The 24,282-nt window shown below is 28.6% G+C and overlaps 2 protein-coding genes across 8 annotated transcripts in view; one reads left to right on the top strand and one right to left on the bottom strand.

The window, feature by feature from the left end:
• The window catches only part of Dnapol-zeta (DNA polymerase zeta catalytic subunit), a 42,095-nt gene extending 21,896 nt beyond the window's left edge, over positions 1 to 20,199 (top strand). For 6 of the 7 annotated variants that reach the window (XM_074244309.1, XM_074244312.1, XM_074244310.1 and 3 more), the window contains 8 exons: positions 704 to 9,355; positions 9,443 to 9,503; positions 10,292 to 11,756; positions 11,906 to 12,056; positions 13,023 to 14,275; positions 14,390 to 14,638; positions 14,713 to 14,826; positions 16,117 to 20,199. In XM_074244309.1, the coding sequence (XP_074100410.1) occupies positions 704 to 9,355; positions 9,443 to 9,503; positions 10,292 to 11,756; positions 11,906 to 12,056; positions 13,023 to 14,275; positions 14,390 to 14,638; positions 14,713 to 14,826; positions 16,117 to 16,920 (12,749 nt within the window). In that variant the 3' untranslated portion in view covers positions 16,921 to 20,199. The remainder of the gene's footprint in view (positions 1 to 703; positions 9,356 to 9,442; positions 9,504 to 10,291; positions 11,757 to 11,905; positions 12,057 to 13,022; positions 14,276 to 14,389; positions 14,639 to 14,712; positions 14,827 to 16,116) is intronic. The other variant, XM_074244314.1, reaches the window with a different exon arrangement.
• Positions 20,200 to 20,953: 754 nt separating this feature from the next.
• Positions 20,954 to 23,616, bottom strand: Ggamma1 (guanine nucleotide-binding protein subunit gamma-1). Its single transcript, XM_074244068.1, has 2 exons — positions 22,920 to 23,616; positions 20,954 to 21,703 (listed from the first exon to the last, which is right to left on the bottom strand). The coding sequence occupies exon 1, from the start codon at positions 23,193 to 23,195 to the stop codon at positions 22,983 to 22,985; it is 213 nt and encodes a 70-aa protein (XP_074100169.1). The 5' UTR covers positions 23,196 to 23,616; the 3' UTR covers positions 20,954 to 21,703; positions 22,920 to 22,982.
• Between the last annotated feature and the right edge of the window lie 666 nt (positions 23,617 to 24,282).

Below are 24,282 nucleotides of genomic sequence, written 5' to 3' on the forward strand. Positions count from 1 at the left end.
TTTTTTTTTTTAATTTAAGTAAAAAATAGTAATATTTTCAACAAATACGACCAACCTTACATTCACTATGTGACTGTCGTGACTTGTGAAATATAAAAAATTAAAATTTTGCATTAATAAATAATGAATTTTGTTAAATTGCTCTGTACTTTCTTAAATATTGACGTTTTTAGAGATATAAGCTCATCCTGATGTTACACTCATCAAGAGCTTTCATTTAAGTACCCACATGGCAATTTTTATATATTTTATATATATGGCATTTGTGAAATATATAAATATATAAAATATATGAAAAATTGATGTGGGTACTCAAATGAAAGGTCTTGATGAGTGAAACATTGGGATGAGCTTATATCTTTAAAAATGTCAATATTTCACAAGATACAAGGTCATTTCTTAATTATGTATCTAAATATTTATCAATTTTTTTAATTCTCTTAATAATAGATTATCATTATTTATTTATTTTAAAAAGGGAATTATAATTATTATTATTAATATTGTTATTCATATTTATATTTAGATAAAACTTTTCCTATATATATATATATATATATATATATATATATATATATATATATATATATATATATATATATATATATATATATATATTTATCTAAAAGTTTTATATTGCCAAGTTGCAAGATAATCTTGTTATTTAATTAAAATCCTATTTATTTATTTATTTCTTTTTCAGTGGATTCCGAAGACATACCATTAATTGAAATACTTATGGATTTAGCGCGTGACTCGGAGAAACATGGGCCTGTGGATAATGATAGTATTCTGGGTACCCAAAGTTCAGCGTTTGATCACGAGGAAATAAAAAGTGATAACGAAGATGACGATGTTATTGATTTCAACCTTACGTGTTTGAATATTGATTCAATGAGTCCGTGGGGCTCAAACCCCGACAAGTCACCACCTAGTCAACTCGTTCCTGTTAATAATATAGACTTAATTAACAATATTAATAATAGTAATAATAATTATAACGATAATGGTAATAATAATAATAATGATAATGATAACAATAACTATAATAATCCAGGTTCTATTAATACAACAGAAACAACAAACATTAATAGACCTATTATCGTAGCCGATACAACGGATGCTGAGAGTCTAAACTCAGAGGAATCTCAGCTACCACAATTGGATGGGGCGGGTGATCTATTGAGCTTCCTTGAGTCTGAGGAGGACGAAAACATTATTAAGTACGAGCATCAAGTAAAACGTATACCGGAATATCAAGCTCCTATTTCAACCGCGGATTACGCCAACAGGGTACGTGTGTTTAACACAAATTTACCTTGTAATGATGACGAAGCATTTATTATGGAGGAAGGTACTTCATCATCAAACTGTTCGCCAATATCACAACAAGATGCATGGTCCTTTTATTTACCAACCAACGCGGATAACATCGACGAGTTTGTGAATATGAATTTTGAATTACTTGGATCAGAGTTTGACTCGGATTATGAAACAACTTTGGGATTAAATTCGCTGCTGGAAGGCGATGAGGATGAATCCACTATTGGTATTAATTTAATTGTTGATAACGGTAATAATGAGTGCGTACCACTAGAGGCAGTGTTAAACGGTGACCCCTGTTTTACCCAAACCGCTGAAATGGACAAATCTGATTTGACAGAGCTAAAAGATCAATACGATAGTTTGCTTGGTAGTGAACTTGTACCTATAGCTTATAAAAATTTTCGTGAGAGTGATAGTTGTGTTGATAATAATAATACAAGATTAGATAGCAATGATAAGTGTGGTCAAGTGTACTTTAATTTACAAAGTCAACAATTAAATAATGATAATACAAGTGAAGATGCTGCTAGTACAACAGGGACAACCGCAATAACGCCACCAACAAATGACACACGAAATTTATCCTCGGAAAATGTTACGCCCAACATACAAGAACCCGACGGTAAAGTAAATACTATAAAAAGTAAATATGATAACTGTAAAGAGTTTAGCAGTAGCAGGGAGCTAGCAACCGCTGCTGATAGCTCTGATTATAATTGTAATTTAGTTGCCAGATGGGAGGAATTGCAAGACTTGAAGTTTATTCCGAAACGTGTTCTAAAGAAAAAAGGTTTTGTAAGACCGAGAAAACAAATATTGAGACGGGCAACCCTCAGTGAATCAATGATGGCACGTAAGCGCGGTTATTTCCGACGTGGTCCTGCAAATTTAGCTAATCAAGTATTTACTAGTGATCATAATAATATTAATACTAATACTAATACTAATACTAATACTAATACTAATACTAATACTAATACGGTATCTCCAGTTCCTGATAACGATAATTTACCAAATAACTTAATAGACAATGTTACACAAAATGTTAATAGTAAAAAGGATAATACAACGATATGCAATAATAATAGACAAATAAGAGCTACTGATCGTACGGGTACGACTGACAAAATTAAACTATTTATTGAAAACTCAAGGAATGTTAAAAATCCGAATAATACTTCCACTACTACTGCAAGCTCTACTTGTAGTAGTAATAGTACTAGTACCAGTAAAACTCGTCTCTCTGCAGATACTCGGGCGACTCTCGCTTCAACAACTACAACTAAAACAAGTTCCTTTGGGTCGGGTATTAAAGAAAAGTCAACTAAATCACCGTGCTCACTCGATGATTATTCACCGAGTGCCCCGAGTAATTTTTCACCGAGCGATCTTATTGGACATGTAAATACCTCGACAGAAGTTGAAACTTTTCGAGAGTATTGCAATGGTGAAATGGATAATTTATCTAGCGTTGTTGGAAATCCAGACGAGGTTGATAATAATCCAACCGACGGTGAAAAGACTAAAATAGTTTATAATAAACACCAGTCACGTTATTTATCTTATTACTCATCAGTGAATGCACATAGTGGAGTGCCCTACGGGCAGAACAAACATCGACACTGTCTTTACTCATCATATCGCAGTGCTTTTGTTAAGGATTATATATTTACGGTGGATCAAGTTTGGGTTATTGATAAACGAAAACGTGGTACTGCACCTGCAATATCAGCCTCACTATGCACTAAAGACTGCTGTCGGTTGCCAATAGTGCTTTTAGATAAGCTTAATATTGTTATTAATAAATCTAAACCTAAACATATTCCAGTTAACCGAGATGCATCCTCTGTTGTGATAGATCATGTTGATAATGTTAATTACACTTGTGACAGTAGTGAAATTGACATGGTCAATTGTAATTTAAATATTAAAAATATAGATAAAATTAATACGCCAGCTCAATTAGTTAATTCATACAATAACGATAATTATAATAATAATAATAATAATAATAATAATAATAATAATAATAATAATAATAACAAAAATATTATTAATAATAATAATAAAAATAATTTAAATAATAATAATGATGATTTAGTCAAAGTAAATAATAAAAAAAATTATAAAGATGGTAATAATATTAAAAAAACTAATATTTTATTATTAAATAACAATAAAAGTTATGATTCAACTTCAACACAATCATCACAAATTTCATCAACACAAAACCATGATCAAGTTACAGATAATAATAATAAAATAATAACAGCAACAGCCACCGCAACAACAACAACAACAACAACGATAAAACAACAAGAGCAGCAAAAAAATGATGGCCCGGTTATAATAAAAAGAGTTTTTGAAGAGATGTCTCAAGACGGTACTGCGAGTAAAAAGAAACGGTCAATTATTTTAAAATTGGGAAACAGAAGTCATAGTACTGTTTCAATAAAGGACGAAAATAAAAGTAATTTAGATGAAAGTTTTAACGAGAACTTTGTTCAGCCGCGTGGGATGAAAAGTAAGCGTAGAAGACTAAAGAAAATAAAACGTTTGAATGAAAAAGTAATAGCCAATGGTATTAATAAAGAATCTAAGATACACAATGAAAAAAGTACTCCTCATATATTTAGATCTTCAAAGTCTTCTAAGAGTTGGTCATCAATAATAGATAAGCCACGTTTAAGGAGTCGTGTTAATAATATCGTTAAATCTAATAATTCTAATAATCAACTGATGGATAACGAATCGACAGATGCTTGCTCTGTAGCCAATGGACAGCTAAATTTGATTACATCCTCACAGTCGGAGCCTATTCAATCACGCAAGCGCCCAGAAATTTGGTGTTCGATTAGCAGAAAAAATATCGACTTGGAATTCTTAACTGCAAAATCACTGTCATCTCCAGTCTATAAAAGCGATAATGTTCCAGTGATACGACAGAAGCCTATTGTTATACGTCACGTCGAGACTCTTCCAAAAACGTACAAAATAAAAATCTATTCACCAGCGAGTAATGTCAAATCAGTGTGTGAATCAGAAGTCGACACCACATCACCGGAAGATTCATTGATTACTTTTCAAAATAATAATACTGGTAATGTTATTGATAATAATTCTGTTGTTAAAAATAATAATGATAAAAATATTATTTCAAATACATCCCAAGTACAACAATTCAGCGAGTTTGATACGACACTTGATGTACATTTGTGTGATTCAATTTACAAGGACGAGGATGATGTGACAGCAGTTGCTAATGAGATATTTGATACAGCCGCCGGTGGTGGTGATGGTGGTGATGGTGGTGGTATTGTTGAAGAGGAAAGGATATCTTTGGTTGATTGTACGGCAAATTCATCACAAGAATCTGAACAATACACCAAAGCTATTGCTGAAGCTAATTTTTATGCTGGTAAAAATTATACTATCGATGCAATCAGTCTGGAAATACCGCAGTGTCTATTTGAAGAGGATTCTAACTCGGAAAGTTTACAAAAGAAATCATTGGAGACGATAACTGAAAGTTCAATGCCGGAAATATCTGTTGGAATATTATCTCCCTCTCATATTCCCTTGTCTCATTCACAAGAAACCCCAGCTGAGCTCGACAAACTTTTGGATAATAATTTGATAAACGGGCTTAATGATTTAAATGATAGCATATCTTTTTTAACGAGTATTACAGATAAAACAGTTGTAAAAAGTCAACCGATTAATGAATTTGTACAGCCTGGAGATTCGTTTAACTCAATCACCTCTCACAAATTTAATCCTCGGGATCATACGTCAACTGAGTGTAATTACGTATCATCATCGTCTTCTTCCTCGTCTTCGTCAGCCTTCGAATTTTCTACCTCCGCAATATTAAATAATTTACCGAACGAACAGCTGAATTTTGAAGATTATTTTGACGAGGAACAAATTATTCAAATGATCAATTCTGCTTTGATTTTGAATGACATTAATCTTGATGATAATACACTCAATAATCAATTACTATCATTGTCAAAGGATGATAATATTTGTGGTGATAATAACAGCAAGGTTGATGATGAAAAAACTAAGACCAAATATTCTCCGAATAAAATTTCAATTATTAGAAAAATTTACAAAAGCAAAGGAGATAATAATAAAGCTGAAAAAAGTAACAATGAAAACATTGGGACGGCTAATCAAGCTGATGAAAATCTTCTATTAAATCCGAAACAGGGTATTGATTTAGTGGACATTGGAGCTGAGGCTCCTGATAATTCTGTTATAATTAAACCTAATAATGGAATCGATCTGGAATTTAATGAACCTATGAAAATCGATGGTGATGGTGATGACGACAACAGTGTAAATGATAATGACAAAGATGCGGGTGGAGAAGAAGAAAAACTTAATAAATTTACGTCAACTGATTCTATAAATACTAAAGCGTATGAAAATCAAGAATTACAAAATGAAATTAAATCTGATTGTGCAATAAGTCAATATAAAAATTTGGAAAAGTCTGTTGATAATATTTCATCAGAAATATTTAATCAAAATGAGAAGAATGAACAGCAGTCAGTTAAAACAATACCAACAGTTTGTGATAATGAAAATAAGGTAAATGTTGTTGATATTGAAGTTATTAAATTAATGGACAATATACTATCACTGGTGAGTATTGAAAAATCAATGAATAATATGTATAATAATGGTAATGTAGACAATAGTATTGATACTGAACCTTTATTAAATTCCATTGTCAACAATAATTTGATAGATGATAAAGGCTGCGAAGCTGCTGCCGGCGGACGGAGTAATTATTTATCTCAGTCAAATGAAATATCAACCACTGTTACTGCCGTCGGGAAGAACACTGATTGTAATAAATTTAAAGTAATCACTGATAAATTTTGTTCAGACAATAAAAATATTATTGAAAATTTGGAAGCTGACGGTAGTGATGATGATCATCACGAAGAAACAGAAGCTAAACTGATAAATGAAAAAACGGACGTTAAGTTAGTTGAACCAGAAATCAAAGATAAAATCACAACTGGTACTGCTGGCTCTTATTGCGAAGTAGTTGAGGTAAATGAGAAAGTTAAATCGTCTGTTGAGCAATCTACGTTTGAATCTTCTATTCCCATTACTGATAATCAGTGTTCTAATGAACAAGAAATAAAATTGCGGTTTAAAGAAGATTATACGGAAGTAGTATTTAATAGTGACAAAGAGAATATCGATAGTCATGAGTGTTCCATTTACAGTAACTCTATTCCGGAAGTTGAAAAAGATCCAGAGGAAGTTGTTAGAACGGAAGAAAACAAAGAAGAAGAAGAAGAAGAAGAAGAAGAAATAAATGGTGACGGTGAAGAAGTACAAGAAGATAAATTAAATATTGATACTGGTAGTAAGTCTGGAGTTGAACAAGAAAATAATTACATTGATGACAGTAATGGTAAAAATATTTCAAAGGAATCAGTGTTTCGGTGCCGGGAATTGTCGGTCCGGTTGGTTCGCATTAAATTAAACGAATTTAATCAATATTTAAATAGCAGTAATGGCTGCGGTAATAAAAGTAAAATAGATGTTAATTCTAGTTTAGTTGAGTTTGAATCTGGTGGTGAAGCAGCCAATCCCAGCTCAGTGAAACAAAAATTCGTAAATTCATCTGGAGTTAAAAAATGTGTTAGATTTGATGATCAGGTATTTATATTCGAGACAAATACACGAGTACCTCTAATAAATTTTGATGAGAAGAGCGAAGAAGAAGGAGAAGAAGGAGAAGCAGAAGAGCAAAGGGAGAGCTTTACTGAGGGTAACGAGGGTGAGGGTGCGGTAGAACCTAAATGCCAGGGTGAGGGTGAGGGTGAGATCGAAAGAGTCGGTACTGGCGAGGTCGAGGGTGAGGGTGGGTGTGATGAAGAGGAGCCGGAGGTGCTGGAGGAAGAGGAAGAGGAAGAGGCTGAACCGGTACCAGAACCAGAACCAGAAATAGCAGAACAAGAAAAAAAGATTGGGATTGAAAATCAAGAATTAGAAAAAGAAAAAGAAAAAGAAAAAGAACAGCAAGTTGAAAAAGTAAAAGATGGTGAAAAACAAGATAATAAAAATATTGTTGATAAAGATGAAATTTTTGTGGGTTGTATGAAAAAATGTGAAACAACAGAATCATATAAATCAATTGGTAATAAAAATGACAATGAAACAAAATTTAATGGGGATGTAATTGGTAGCAGTTGTATTAATAAAAAACACGATGATGATATAATAGTTATATCGGACAGCGATGAATCCTCTAACAGTGATAATGACGTTGAGTTTGTTTCAGAGGAGAAGTTAGTGCCAGACAGTTGTGTCAGCAAAAAATTAAACTCCAAAATTATTGATAAAAATTTTGTTTTTACTGAGAATAATAATGGGAATACGGATAAGTTATCTCACGTAAATGTAAACGGGGTGATAAGAAATAAAAATGAGACATCGAATGATAAAAAAAATAAAAAATATTCAAAGAGCACGTTTAAAGATATAAACCCAATTAAAGATGTCCCAAGGATAAGATCATCTAGTTTTGGTACAGTGACTGTTACTTCAACTTTAACTTCAACTATCGGTGATAGTTGTGGTAGTAGTGCTAGTTTACCAAGTAAAAAATCGGGAAAACGAGTTAAAGAGTTGGCAACGAAATTCACTTGTGTATCAGGACAAAATAGCAGTAAATCAACAAAAACCGAATTTAACCGTGACATTAAAGAGCAGCAACAGTTTTCTTTGGACAATATCCAGGAAATGGAAAGTAAGTTAGATAAGAACCTAAAGGATGTTACAGTTCTAGATGAATCTACAATACCAGTTGATAAGAATATAAAAGAAAAATCTCGTTTAGCCGTTGAACTTTTAACAAAATTTAGTGAAAAAGAACCAGTAAGATCGAGTGAATCAACATGCAAACGTAAACGTAATAACAATAATAATTTACCAAGACAATCTTATTTAAATTCAAATAATATTATTAAAGCTAATAGTAATAGTATTATTGTTCCTTCAACAGTTGATCCAGCATCAACAGAATCCTCCTCATTATTATCAGCCTCGATGGTAGAAAGCCGCCAGAACTCCGATGACAATCGATTGGTACGAACTTACAGAATGTTAACAAGTTATCGCACGAAAATTCATACACTTAGTATTGATCAGCGAATGGTATTTACCCGCGTGGCAGTAAGCGATCAAGAATTTGGCAGTAAACAAGCCAAAGAAAAATTCCTGGAGGGTATTGGATTGTATCCAATGAAACCGCAAGGCTGCGGTTGGAAGCCAGCTCATATTACCACCGGGTTCATGCAATTACAACAGCCACGTGTTATTTTACAGCGACTTACGCCGAGTGTACTTAAATACTACGGGTACACACGTCGATTCAAAAGCCAGAGATTCGGAAAACGTTTCAAGACCGACGTAAATAATCGATTTACGATACCGGCGTACGATGGCCCAGCGGATTTGAGCTCCACTGATTCTGAATCGGATACGGATATAACTCTTGACTGCCGGGAGAAACGTGTTTGCGACTATAAACCGAGAAAGCACTTTAAACGGCGCGAGGCAATAGTAACTCCTCGTAAACGCAAAAACATCAACAGCGACGACGAGGATACCGGAGGAGATAAAGTTAATCCCGGGGAGGAGGATTTATTTCAAGGAGCCAGAGATCAAGCAACTCAACGTTTATTTAATAGACCTACGACTAAACACGGTATGCCTTTAACTGATAATAAAATTTACTATCAATCGCCCACCAGGGCCACCACCTCCAGGTCTCCCGGTCTCTCCGGCAATTATACGCCCTTGAAAATAATTATTACGTCACCGAAGGTACGAAAACTCGCACATACTTCTTCTGATCAGCCAACGATTGATAATCATAATCGTACCTACAGTCACAGTCGAGCCGAGGACTGTCTTGATAATGAAAACAGCTGCGTCACACCGAGGAGACGGAGGAGATTGCTTTCTTCGACTGTGACATCCACCAAGCCTCGAGGTAATTATTATTATTGTTATTTTATTCCATCCTCTAGTTCATGTTATTTATCTGGGTAATTGTTTAAAAATTGTTTTGGCTTTTCAGGTGACAGTTGCCAAATGCTCAAGGCAAATGATGAACGACAACAGACGGGTGAGTTCGAGATGTGAGTCTTTAAATAAATTTTTTTTTTTTTATTTTTATTTATTAAAAGTTTTTTTTTTTTAAGGGGGAGAGCCACTGTGAAATTTCGAATTTTTTTTTTTTTTTTTTTTTTATATATACTAAATCAAAGTTTATAGATTCAAAAATATCAAGTATAAAAATTATACGCCCTTATGACACCCGGTAACCATAAGGGCGTATAATAAAAATCTTATTTTTTTTTCTAAGTCCAAAAAAAATTTTTAATTTGGAGAAAATTTTTTTTTTGCAATTCTTAACGTTTCATAAAAAAATACGTTGATTCCTGAAAAAAAATTTTTTTATACGCCCTTATGGTATCCGAGGTGGGTTTAAAGGGCGTATAAATTTTTTTTTGCATTTCTGCACATTTCGGACAAAAATACGAAAAAAAATTTTTTATACACCCTTATGGCTTTTCCTTATAACTTTGTAACAACTTAATATTTTTTAATACAAATTTAAAAGACTTATCTTTAATGTATACTTTATAAAACAAAAAAAACCCGATCCCCAAATTCCTTTATTATCCCATTCAAAAAAATTCCCGAAAATCACCAATTTTTTCGATCCTCACAGTGGCATCCCCCTTAAACTGCTACACCGCAAACGCTTAGTCGAATTAATAACATAGATACCGAAAAAGACAGCTGGGTGATAGTGATAACGGAGCATATTTATTTATTAATTCGCGTCTAAGGTGTAGGAAATTTAATTTAATTTTTTTTATTAAATTTATTTATTTTTTTTTCTTTCTTCTTTCTTCAATAGATTAAACCCCATTCCCAGTACCAGTATTAGTGGTGAATGCAGCGCTACAGCTTCAAATGATAATAATTATGTTGAAAAATGTAATCGTGATTTATCACCAAGTGTCAAAGCCAACGTGAGGAAGAATTTATTTTTTTCGTCGAGCAAAAAGGTTGATCGACTTGATAAAAGTTGGCGCAATAAAGCTGGTGATATTGATAATACAGATAAAGGTGAAAAATTAAAAGAAGATACTGATGAAATGCTCAATAATGAATTAGAAAAATCAAGTGATGATGATACTGTGATATTTGAGCAGTCTGCAGCTAATTTAGAACTTGAATTTTCACCTTTATCGAAATTCGACGATGATAAAAACTTTGAGGAGCAAGATGACGTGTTTAATGTAACATTCACGCAATACTTGAGCTCGCAACTTACCCGACAGACGAATCAATCATCTGGTGAAAAAAAAAAAAATCTGTCAAACTCGGAAAAACAAGTAACAATTATTCCGAAATTAAAACCACCGTCTGTTGGAAGAATAATTGACACAATGGAATTATATAGCATACCTAAGTGTCGTAACTTGCAGCCGTTTTTTAGTAATCAATCAGATGCGCCAGGTCACAAAGAGGTAGCTCACAGATTATTAAAAGTACCTGGTAAAGGATTAGCCGATTTATCATATTTTAAATCAAGTCTTGATAATATTACGGGTATTAATCGCTGGCGTAGGATGAAAATAAATGAATTTAATTCATCATCAATGGGAAGTGGAGGAGTTTTTAAATCATGTAATATTAAAAAAAATCTTGCTGGACATTCATCTGTGGTTATTACACCTTTAATTTTACCTCCTTCGTTGACAAGTGTGATAAAGTGGGTCAGGGCTCGGGATTATTTGGCAAAAAAACGTATTAAACTCGAGAAAAGAGACAAGCACAAAAATAACGTCAAAGACAAAGATAAATACAGAGATAAGGGAATTGAAGAAGGAGGAGAAGAAGAAGAAGAAATAGCTCAAGATGTTGATGAAACATTTGAGCAACAGAAAAAATACGACAATCCGTTAATTGAATCAGAGCAACGTTCAAATAATATTAATATTAATATTAATTCAAGTATTCTCGAAACAACCACTGAAAATATTATAAATTTAAATTCTGGAAGCGATAGTTCTGGTTACACTGTTGTAGATTGTTCAAGTGCCGTTGAAAAATATACGAGCTCAGGGGATAATGGAAAAAAAAGTTTATTAATACAACAACATGATAACGAAAATTCTAATAATACCCTCGGCGACAGCCTTGACGATTATATTGATCCGTCTTTATTAAGTATACTCGGTAAATCGAAATTGTTTAAAGAGAGTGAACAGTCGAAACATTTTGGAATTTCATGCGAACAAATTGAATGTTTAACGCATTCAGATAGAAGTAATGTGGAGAATGAGAATAGACAGAAAGCGAAAGCTCTGACGAGGGTACGTATTATTGAATTTTTTTAATACCTTTTTTTTTTTTTTTTTTATCTATTGTTACCTTTTTATTAAATTTTAAATTAATCTTTAAAAAAAAAGTTAAAATAAAAGATTATACTTACTATTTTTTTATTTCTGTTTTATTGTTACAGTATCAATTTATAACAGTGTTATGTGTAGAAGTACATGTCGTAACTCGTGATGATTTATTACCAGATCCACAACATGATTCTATTTCTGCTTTATTTTATGCTGTACAGAGTGATGTTCCGCCAACCTCCTCAATTAAACCACTTGAACATGGTAATTTAGAATTTTACTACTTATAAGGACGTTATTGCGTGCAGCTCATTATTATATAACTTTCTTTATTTATTTATTTAACACTTTCTGTGATTTTAATTAGTACGCAATACGCATTAGCATTATCAGTGAGCGTAAAAATGAAAATTAATAGAAAAAAAATTTAATGCTTGTTTTGTAAATTGAAAAAAAAAAAAAATTTACTTGAACCAAGAAAAAATTTTTAGTGTGAATTAAGAATTTTTGGTACATAGTTACAAGGGGAGTCAATTATTTTAATTTTCATTTTTTTGATCGAAATTTTTATTTGATTTTATTGATATTTTTTTTTTAAAATACATAAAAAAATAAACAATAAAAAAAAAAAAGTTAATTATCACAATTTTAATAAATTTTACAACTTTTCAAAAAAATGTATAAATTTTTTAGAAAATTGTTATTCAAATTTTTTTTTTTTTTAATTGTTCTTTTCAAAAAAAAAAAAAAAAAAATATAACAAAAACATTAAAAAAGATAAAATAGAAATTTTATCCAAAAACATACCACTTATCCAAAAAATGGTAAATCATTACCATTTTTTTAAATAAATTAAAAAATAAAAATTTAAAAAAAATTAAATTAAAAAAAAATTCATAATTTTTTTTTTTTTTGTTTGAGTAAAAAAATTTGAAAAAGTTCTAGAAAAAAAAATCTAACTTGTAAATAATTACTAAAAATTTAGTTAAGTGAAAAAAAATTTTTTTTAGTTTAAATTAAGAATTTTTTTTACTCAAATCGAGAAGATGAAATTCTTCAAAATTATTTACTTGATTCAAGTTAATTTTTTTTCTGTGTATTTATAATTAAAAAAAAAGGTATTGTAATTCATGACAACAGCAAAAAACGTTCTTTTGAATAGTTGATAGTTGATGAAATCCTGGTTGATAAAGTGTCTAATTCAAAGTGTATTTATTGAATGTTATTTAGGTTTTATAGCGGTCGCAACGGAAGGAAACAATAACTACGGATATGATTACGGATCGTCGTTGCCATTTACCAAGACATTTGTATCAAACGAAGTGAAATTATATAAAGCATTTGTAAATTTAGTAACACGTATCGACCCCGAAATATTTATCGGTTGGGAAATAGAATCATTATCCTGGGGTTATGTATTTCAGCGAGCCTCTCGACTTGGGATCGATTTAGCAAAACGGATTTCTCGGATCCCAAGCGTACAATGTAAATGGGAATCTCAGCTGTCGGATCTTAATACATTAGCGGATGTTAAATTACCGGGTCGTATTGTCCTCGACATTTGGCGAATTATGAGAAGTGAAATAGCGCTGCTTACGTATACGTTTGAAAATGTTATGCATAGTGTGATGAATGAGAGAGTTCCCTGTCCGTCCTTTAAAGTATTATCTAACTGGTGGATTGAACCGCAAAATGAACAAGAAGAAGAAGAAGAAGAAGAAGAAGAGGTGAAGGAGCCGAATGAGAAACAGAGGCAGAATCCAAGATCACGTTGGAAAGTTGTTCAACATTACAGTGTTAAAGTTTTAGGTATCTTGAGGATTCTCGAACAACTTGACATTATTGGACGAACAAGTGAGCATGCTCGGCTTTTTGGAATCCAATTTTACGAAGTTTTTTCTCGTGGTTCTCAGTACCGAGTTGAATCAATAATGTTACGGCTTGCAAAGCCACTCAATTACATTCCGGTATCTCCTTCACCGTTGCAAAGAGCATCTATGAGAGCTATGGAGGCACTTCCACTAATAATGGAGCCAGAAGCAATGTTTTACAGTGATCCACTTATTGTCCTTGACTTTCAGAGTTTATATCCAAGCATTATTATCGCACACAATTATTGCTTTTCAACCTGTTTAGGGCGTATAGAAAATATTGGACAGCAAAATCCTTACAAATTTGGTGCTTACTTGCTGCGTGTACCAAAAAGCACAGCCATTAAATTACAGGGTAAAGTCAATTATGCTCCTTGCGGTGTAGCTTTTGTAAAGCCAGAAATACGTCTTGGAATTTTACCAAGAATGCTTACTGAAATTTTAGAAACACGATTGATGGTTAAAAAAGCTATGAAAGATCATAAAGATTCTAAAGATGATAAATTATTACAACGAGTTTTGCATTCACGTCAACACGGACTTAAATACCTCGCTAATGTTACTTACGGTTATACAGCTGCTAATTTCAGCGGCAGAATGCCCTGTATTGAGGTAATTTTTTTTCCCCATTTATTTTATTTTATTTTAGTGTTTTATCTCTCATTATTTTGTCAACCAATACACACTATCCGCAAATAGATTAATCCTTTCATTTATTTGTTCCAGCTTGGAGATAGTGTTATTAGTAAAGCTAAAGAAACTCTTGAACGCGCAATAAAGCTTGTAGAATCAACTCCCAAGTGGGGAGCACGCGTTGTTTACGGAGATACCGATTCGCTTTTTATCCTTGTGCCTGGTAAATCTAAAGACGACGCTTTTATTATTGGCAACGAAATCGCTGACGCTGTTACTGCATCTAATCTTAAGCCGATCAAACTTAAATTTGAAAAAGTTTTACATCCAGCAATATTACAAGTAAGTTATTCTTTTATCGCTTCAATGGATCTTTCCATGAATAATTAATCCTTACCTTACCTTTTTTCTTTTAGACTAAGAAACGTTACTGCGGGTACATGTACGAAACTCCGGATCAGAAAGAACCAACCTACTTGGCAAAGGGTATAGAAACTGTGAGAAGAGACGGTTGTCCAGCTGTTTCTAAGGTTAATAAATTTTTATCTAACGAGACTTTAATAGTTTTACAAAAACTTTTTTTTTTAACTTACTTTTAGTTGATTTTTAAATTACTCGACACTTTTATTAACACATAATTATAATTATAATAGTAGTACATTTATTTTACATATTCATATTATTAAAATAATTTTTTGAGTAAAGTAAAAGCTCACATTATTGATACTATAAGAGTGATTTTGAATATTTAAATTTTTTATCGTGTTTTAGCGTGTTTCAAATCAATATCGGTAACTTTTTTTTTATAGAATCATTAATCATTATTTTTACTTATTTAATTTGATTAATTCACTTTAATAGCAACAAATTTAATAATTTTTAAAATTATATTTTTTTATAATTCTAAATTTCATAAACATTTTTAAGTTGATTAGAGGAAGAAAAATTTTTTTTATTATTTTAAAATATATTTAAGACCTAACTTTTCTATATTTTTTACCAGATTTTTTTTTAGCAATTTTTTCTAGTCACAAATACTTTGATTTTTTAGGTTTACATCATGATTGACATCCGCTATTTTAAAATTAATTTTAACTTGATAAAGTATAAATAAATAAATAATTATACGATTATTTAATCTAAAAATAATCTAAGATAATTTTAAATAATGCAATTACATAAAAAAAAAACATTGAGAAATCTGGATTTGAAAATAAGATCTTTCTTAACAATATTATTAAGAAATTACAAACATATAAGCAATTTTGTTCTACTTAAAAAAAATGAAATTTTTTGCGGTAAATATTTTATATCTTAAAATTAAATTTTACTATTTTTTAATTTAAAATTTTTATAAAATATTAACAATTGCTATTATTAACAGATCTAAATAACAAAATAATAAAATTAAATAGAGTGTCAATAATAAATGCTTTTACCTCAGTTTATTTTTCAATTAAAAAAAAATTACTACCAAGGTAACAGTAGTATTTAATAACAACCGGATGGAATATAATTTAAAAATAAAAAAAATTCAATGATGTTTACAAAATGAGATAGTATGAGTTAACAAGTTTGTTCTTACTACATATTTATTTATATATGCAAAATTATGCGCAATACTTGTAGTCTAAAAAAGCTCAAGTCTTTGTTGAGAAAAAAAAAAATGATGAAAAGCAGTCATTAAAATATAACTTTAGTCAGAGGTCGGTTGATTTGTTATTAAATTAGTCAGTGGTGTTTCCTAATTTAAACTTCAATAGAATAATAAATAATAATAATAATAATAATAAATAATATTGTTTATTTTTATCTTTCAGATTCTTGAAAAGTCATTAAAAATTCTTTTCGACACTAAAGATGTATCGTTAGTAAAACAATTTGTAACGCGGCAGTTGGACAAAGTATTAAACGGAAAAGTATCGCTTAAAGATTTAACATTTGCTAAAGAATTCCGTGGCCTGCGTGGATACAAAGAGAAAGCATGTGTACCGGCGTTGGAGCTAACACGGAGACTAATGAAAAAAGATCCACGAGCCATACCCCGTCACGGCGAGCGTGTTCGCTATGTTATTGTTGCCGGTCCACCAAATCAAGCATTAATTAATTGCGTGCGTTCGCCGTGGGAGGTTATTAATGATCCTGGACTACGACCAAATGGTACGTACTATGTTACTCGAGTGATAATACCACCGCTTAATAGATGTTTAAATCTTATGGGTGTTGACGTAAATACTTGGTACCGCGAAATGCCGCATCGTTACATTTTAAATAATCCAACCGTTGTACCGAGCGACAAACAGAAACAAACGATATTTCAATACTTCGGCAACGTCGTGTGCGTCTGTTGCGGTCGCGCCTCTTATAAAAATATCTGCGACGACTGTACATCTAATTCCACTGAGACAATTATTGTTCTACACCAAAAGTTGAGGTGGTTGCAGAGAATAAACGATAATGTCACCGCTATTTGTCAGTCTTGCATTGGACGCGATAGTGATGTTGCTGACTGTATATCATTGGACTGTCCTGTTCTTTATCGTCGTGCTCAAGCATCCAGAGAATTAACTCAAGGAATTCAATTACAAAATGTTATTACTGGAAAAAATCACATTCTATTTTAAATTTAATAATTATACCTTTAATTAATATAATCAAAATTATTCATTTCGCGTTACAGATGCTATAAGGGCGGATATCGGCAAAAAGTCCCAGTGAAAAGCCGTAAAGGCGTATAAAAAAATTTTTTTTTTTTTTTTTTTTTTTTTTTCGAGAATCAAAGAAATGTGCAGAAATGTAAAAAAAAATTTTATATGCCCTTATGGCTCCCGAGACCCACCTCGGATACCATAAGGGTGTATAATAAAAATTCTATTATTTTTTTTTAAGTTTAAAAAAACTTTTTAGTTTTGAGAAAAAATTTTTTTTTGTATTTCTCGACGTTTCAGGTAAAAATAAGTTGATTTCCGACAAAAAAAATTTTTTTTTGGAACCACATATTTTTGTATAAAACGTAGAAATGCAAAAAAAAATTTTTTTGGACTTAAAAATTGTGTAGAGTGTTGAAATGTGTTTATTTGATGATTTAACACACTAGAATGTTGAATTCTACCAATAAAATCATATGGGCGTATAATAAAAATTCTATTTTTTTTTTTTAAGTTAAAAAAAATTTTGAATTTAAAAAAAAAATTTTTTTTGCATTTTTACACGTTTTATACAAAAATACGTGGTTCGAAAAAAAAATTTTTTTTCGGGAATTGACTTATTTTTACCTGAAACGTCGAGAAATACAAAAAAAAATTTTTCTCCGAACTAAAAATTTTTTTTGGACTTTGAAAAAATAATAGAATTTTTATTATACCCCCTTACGGCTTTTTCACGGGGACCTTTTGCCAATATACGCCCTTATCTGAAACGCGATTTATTAAAACGTCTTTCAAAACGTGCTTCCAACACCAGGACGTAAAATTATTTTTATTATTATTATTATTATTATTTTATTAGTTTTAAGTAACTCCAAAGTATTTTTTTGCACACGTCCAATAATTATTTATTAATTTTATTAAATTATATTAAAAGATATATATGGCGATAAATTGTCACTGATCGGATAAGATTAAAAAAAAAATTTATATAAATAATAATTATAGTATTATTTTGGATAAATCAAAATTTTTATAATTATAATGATAATGTCAATATATAATTGCAATCAGACCTCATCCAATATATCTTTCATATTTAATAATTCCTAAATTTAAATAAAATGGAACTCATATACGATATATATATATATATATATATATATATATATACACAAATATATATATTTTTTAATAGTCAGACAAAAAAATCTTGTACTCTTCCTAATTTTCACCAGCCTGTATTTTTTTTAATTTTTTAAATTAATTTTCTAACAATTATTTTTTAGATAGTCGAAATTTCTGAAAATTCACCAAAGTGTATATTGTTAAAAAAAAAAAAATTAAAAACCAAAAAAAAAAAAAAAAATGACAAAATGAAAAAGAAAGAAAAAAAATTTTTTTTCACCTTTTGCGGATTATTGAATTATTTTTTTAAAATGAGCAATCCATGACATTTATACGTATTTTTTCAAGCTACACTTCCAAAGTTCCATAACCCGAGTGTACATGTGCAACAAAGCATTAATTTATGTAAGTACACTCGGGTTGTCATAAATTATAAATTTATATAAAAAAAAAATTAGTTAATTGATTAATTAGTTTATTAATAATAATTATTAGCAAAATGAATAATAATAATGATAAAAATAAAATAATGATAATCTAATTGTCAATAGTAAGGTATAAAAATACGTCATAAAACCACGGATGAGCCTCTTAGAATTTTAAAAAAGAGGCATTACCGTTTCCAAGTGCCATTGTTCCTTATTGTTAGTTTCTCGGAGGTATTTACCGAATTAAAAAATATTTATAAATTTATTCACATAATTTCATAATAATTGTAAAATTATATCATTAATTTAACACGCATACATATAAAGTCCATAAAAAAATAATAATAAATAATATTAATATTAAACAATAATTGTAAGTTTAATATTAATAAATAAATTTAAGGCAACTAGATTAATACCGCCGGCGGTTCTTAAAAGTATAAAAATAAATGTATCAATTGTATATAATTATAAACAAAAGTCTGCATATTAAATAATAATTTTAATATTAATAAATATTTATAAAAGCGATCAGTGTAATTTGTAATTCAGCTATTTGTAAAACGAAAACAATTGTTTGTTATTGCATATGTGGTAGTAAATTTGGACAGCGATAAATTTTGCTATTAAATATAATTATAATAATATTAATTAAAAAAGGAAAAAAATACCCGTAGCTAATTATCTTTTAATTATTATTATTATTATTATTAAAACTTTATTATAAAATAAACTTTTGTATAAAGTTTTTCCGATAAAAAAAAAGTACCCATTACGTTGTATGTATTTACATGATTTTATCGTTGTTACCGAGTGAATAAAGTGCAGCTAAATTTGTAATAATTATTATTAATTATTAGTAATTATTAATTAATGGTAAATAAATAATTAAATAAATAAATAAATAAATGCGTGTGATATACATGTGGTTTAGAGAAGAGCACTGGTACATTCTTATCCAACATTTTTTATATATTTTATCTTTTTCATCAGCTATAAAATCAAAAGACTGCTAATAAATAACTTCTCTACGCCGCATTGTAACGCAATGTCACTATAGAGAAAAAATAATAATTATTCTAAATAAATAAATTAATAATTGTAATAATATTAAACAATAATAATTAAATAATAATAATATTAACAGTGCGTAATTAAATAAATTAAATAAATTAAATGGATACATAAATAGTATTGATTTAAAAATTTATAATTTTTAATTTTTAAAATACTCGTTATGTAGGTGGAGTGTTTAGTTGTTTTTATGATATTATGCTTACTTTATCTCGTTAATGTAAATTATTTTTTTTTTTACTGTGTTGAGAGTGGATTGCGAGCAATTTATCCATTTTTTTTTCTTTTTATAAATATATGTATAAAAAATTAGTATTGTATCAAATTAAATATTGTAATATCTAGAATTACTTTTTGGATCTATTGACTGTGTAAAACAATTATTTATTTATGTATTTTTAAATACAATCGTTTTGATCAGGCTAATAACTTAAAAAATATTAATTAAATAAATTAATGATGAGTAATTAATAAAAGCGAACAAGCCTTTTCTGACGACTGTGATACGTGGTTTTGTTTATATTATTATTATTACACTTTTTTTTTTTTTTTGTATATTTCGCCCATCAATGTAAGAATAAATTTATTTTGAAAAATATTAAATACGGAATTAGAAATTTGAAAATAATTATTGTATTTTATATTTTTTTTTATTACCTGTAATGGAAAATAAGAACATTTTTTTTTATTTGGAGATGTAAAATTATTTTGTGTCAAACATCTGTCAATTTTTTATATTTTTATAACTAAACCAGGAATTCAAATTGCGCGCGCTTTAATCCTACTAGGAATTCAAATTGCGCGCATGCGCGCGCGCTTTGATCTTAACCAATAAGGAATCAGTAACCATTTTTTCGAGATTTTCGATACTAGTAACTAACTTCAGTTAAAAATAATGCTTCTAAAAATTTCGACAAATAATTTTTTTTATAATTATTTAATTGCTATAAAATAAAAAATTTCTAAAATCTGTCAACTTTACTGTGAAATTTTAAATAATACTAAAATTAACCGACATCTGACAATTTTAAAAATTTTTCGCATTGAAAAAATTATTAAAAAAAAAATTTAAAGAAAAATTCACACAGAAGATTAAAAAATCTATAATATTAAAGTTAGCCAACGTTTCAAATTTTTTAATTTTTTTTTATTTACTAAATTACAACAAAAAAATATTTTTAAAAAATTACACTTAATTTTTTCGGCTAACTTAATTTTCATAAAAATCGACGAGTTAAATTTTTGAAAATAATTTTTTAAATTTTAATTTAATTAAAAAATAATTTTTTTTAATTGTCAAAAGTTTACCGATTTCAGTATTATAATTTTTAAAATACAGAGAATGATTAAGGACGGAATGAAATAAATAATAATAATAATAATTTCTCATATTCGATATTTTATTTAATTTCAAACATCAATAGACAATTTTTATCAATAATATTTCTACTTCAATTTAAATACAGATATTGTTATGTTATAATTTATAATAATTGTAAATAGATAAGAAAGGAGTACGGCAATACAACTAGTTCAAAATCTCCTCAGTCTTGATAAAACTTTAGTAGAGTTAATAGAAAAATATTGATATCAGTACCTGTTTTAGTCATCAATGGTCTACTTTCAATAGTAAGCATATTTTTTTATAATAACAATAATAGTTTGATTATCAAATCCTGTTTCATGATAAAGAGTAGTAATAAAATATTTGTAAATAATTCAAGACTATTGATTTGTAAATAATTCAATTATACAATTGATACTCGTACTAAATAAATCCAAGGTACAGTTGCAGATCAATAGATCCTTGAAGACATTCATCGTTTTAACAGTAAATACAATTAGAGTCATTTTAAATATAATAATCTACTATTTTTTTTTAATCAGGAAACATTTAGAATATATCTTTCACATCAACTATCATTTTTTACTATCAATTTAATTGAATTTTCAAAATAAATAAATAATTTAACTTCTTACAAAACGTATTCAGAAAAAATCTGACATTTAATGATTAATTATGTTTACCTTTTAAATAATTATTTAAGGCGTTGAATAATTTAAAACAGCATTTTTTAATTATAAATGCTTGAAAATGAAACACTCCGCAAGCCATTACAAAAAAAGTGAACCTGTAAAAAAAAATTAGTTATTAAAAATCATAATTAATGAAGAGGTCAGTTTATAATACTGAAGTTAACGGACATTTGTCAATTTTTTTGAATTTTTATAACAATTAAATTATTGTGAAAAAAAATTTTAATTAAAAAAAAATTACAAATGCAAATTTTTTTTATGAAAATTAATTTAGCAGATATATTTGATAATTTTAATAATTTGTGTAACAAATAAATTATTGCAAAAAAAAATTGATTTTTAAAATTGAAAAGTAGAAATTATAAAAAATTGAAAATGCAATTTTTTTTGAATAATTTTTTAAAACAAATTTGTTTGTTAAAGAAAATTAAAAAATTCTATACACGGAAAGAACAAAATGACACTGAATATCATCTCAGATTGTACTGAATGAAAAAAAATTTCAGATAGTAACTAGTATAATCCAGATTACAATTAATATAATCCAGATATTACCCAGTATAATCTGGATTATACTAGCTACTATCTGAAATTTTTTTTCACCTCAGATATCACTGAGTATAATCTGGGATGATATACAGTGTCATCTTGTTCTTTCCGTGTAGTGACAGCTAAATTTAATGTTATAATTTATTTGTTATAAAAATTAAAAAAAAATTATTTTCACTGAAGTTGACAGACATTAGAAATTTTTTTATAATTTTATGGCAAAAAAATTATTTTGAAAAAGATTTCACGTAAAAATAAAAAAAAAAAAAAATATTAGTGGAAATTTTAAGAAGTATTTTTTATGATAGCAGACATTAAACAATTTTTAATATTTTTTTTCACTAATTAAATTAGAGCTAAAAAAATATTTAAAAAAATTGTATCCATTGTTTTTTAAATTTTTTACATGTGAAATTAAAAAAAAAATTTTTTTTGTTACAAATTTTTCAATAATAAAAATTCTAAAAATTGTCAGATGTCTGCTAACTAGGAAAATTAATTTATCAGATATTTTATAATTTAAAAAATTTTTTTAACAAATAATTTATACCAAAAAAAATTTTGAAAAATTAATTATTATATTTTTTTGGAACAAATTTGTTTGTTAAAAAAAAAAAAATTAAAAATGGATCAAGTGACTGCAAACTTTATTTGTAGGTATTTTTTAAATTGAAATTGATTTTTTTATATGATAAAAAAAATTGACAGTTGTCAGCTAACTTCAATATGATTCTCAATGGAGATAAATTAATAAGACCATACCAGAATAATTATAACTGAGTAAAGTAAATGTAAATGAATTCAAACGAAAAAGTTCCGACATCGTTATAGAAGTATACAAGAACTTTTCTCGCGGAAGGGGTTTGACTTCTGTGAGGAGAACCCGACAAGCAAGCAATCCTCTTGTTCGTGCTCGGTGATGTATTTCATTATGTCCTCGACAGCTTTGCTGACAGTGATGCGCTTGATAGCGGCTTCACGTCGGAGCTGTTCGGTCACTTGACGTTGCTGTTGTATATTTGTGATCACCATGTCCATAACCGCTGTATCTGACAGGCCTATTTTCGGGCGTGGTAGTTACACTTAACTATTTAAACACTCAGCCGCGAGGGCTATTCACACACAAACTTGTTGCTGCCGCTGGTGATGTAGCTACTGCTATTCTGCCGTTGCTGTTACTCACTTTTTTTAGAATACTTTATAAATATATATCTATATATATTTATATATATAATAGATTTTTATGGATAATATTTGGGCGTCAATATTCTAACGACCAATGTTGCAATTTTTATATTTTTATTTTTATTTTTATTAACACTCAACTTTGTTTATTTATTCACAATTTGTTTTATTTTTTTTAACAGCTGATGTTTCAGCAAAGATTAATTTTAAAGAGCAGTTATTGTCGTAAGTCAAAGTCACAAGTGAAGACAATAATGGCGATCACTATTATTTCCGTCCGGCTTGAAGTTATTTACTGATGCTTTAATTTTTTGTAAGGCTGCCACAATTAAAAAATTAAAAACAAAAAATTTTATAACAGCAAACAGCAAACATTTGTCAAGTAAGAATTATTTATACAATATTAAATAAAATATAAAGAAATTTTTATATTAAATTTATAAATAATTAATTTTGTAATTTTCAATAATTTTTAATTTTTTTTTGAAAATTAGTTTATAATGCTGAAGTTAGCCGTCAGCTGTTAATTTTAAAAATTTTAATATCAAATCAATTACAATAAAAAAATACTTCTAAAAATTTTCATGAAAATAAATTTAGCAGATGTTTAAAAATTTTTAGAATTTTTTTTAACAAATAAATTGTTGCAAAAAAAATTGACATTTAGAAATTTAAAAAAATTAAAAATCCAATTTTTTTTTAATCATTTTTTTTAACTAAGTTTTTTGTTAAATAAAATTTAAAAATTCTCTCTAGTGACTGCTAAATTTAATGTCAAAATTTTCACTTGTAATTTTTATTAATTTTCATATATGAAATTTTTTTTATAATAATTGCATTATTATAAAATTTTTAAATAATTTTTAATGTCGGTCAATTTCAGTGTCATATAATTTTTTAAGATTTTTTCATTTTGTCAAAAAAAAGTAAAAAAAAAAAA

Source organism: Cotesia typhae, unplaced genomic scaffold (genome assembly GCF_013202065.1).
Source record: "Cotesia typhae breed Kobodo isofemale line unplaced genomic scaffold, CoteBio_Ctyphae contig_43, whole genome shotgun sequence".
NCBI lineage: Eukaryota > Metazoa > Arthropoda > Insecta > Hymenoptera > Braconidae > Cotesia > Cotesia typhae.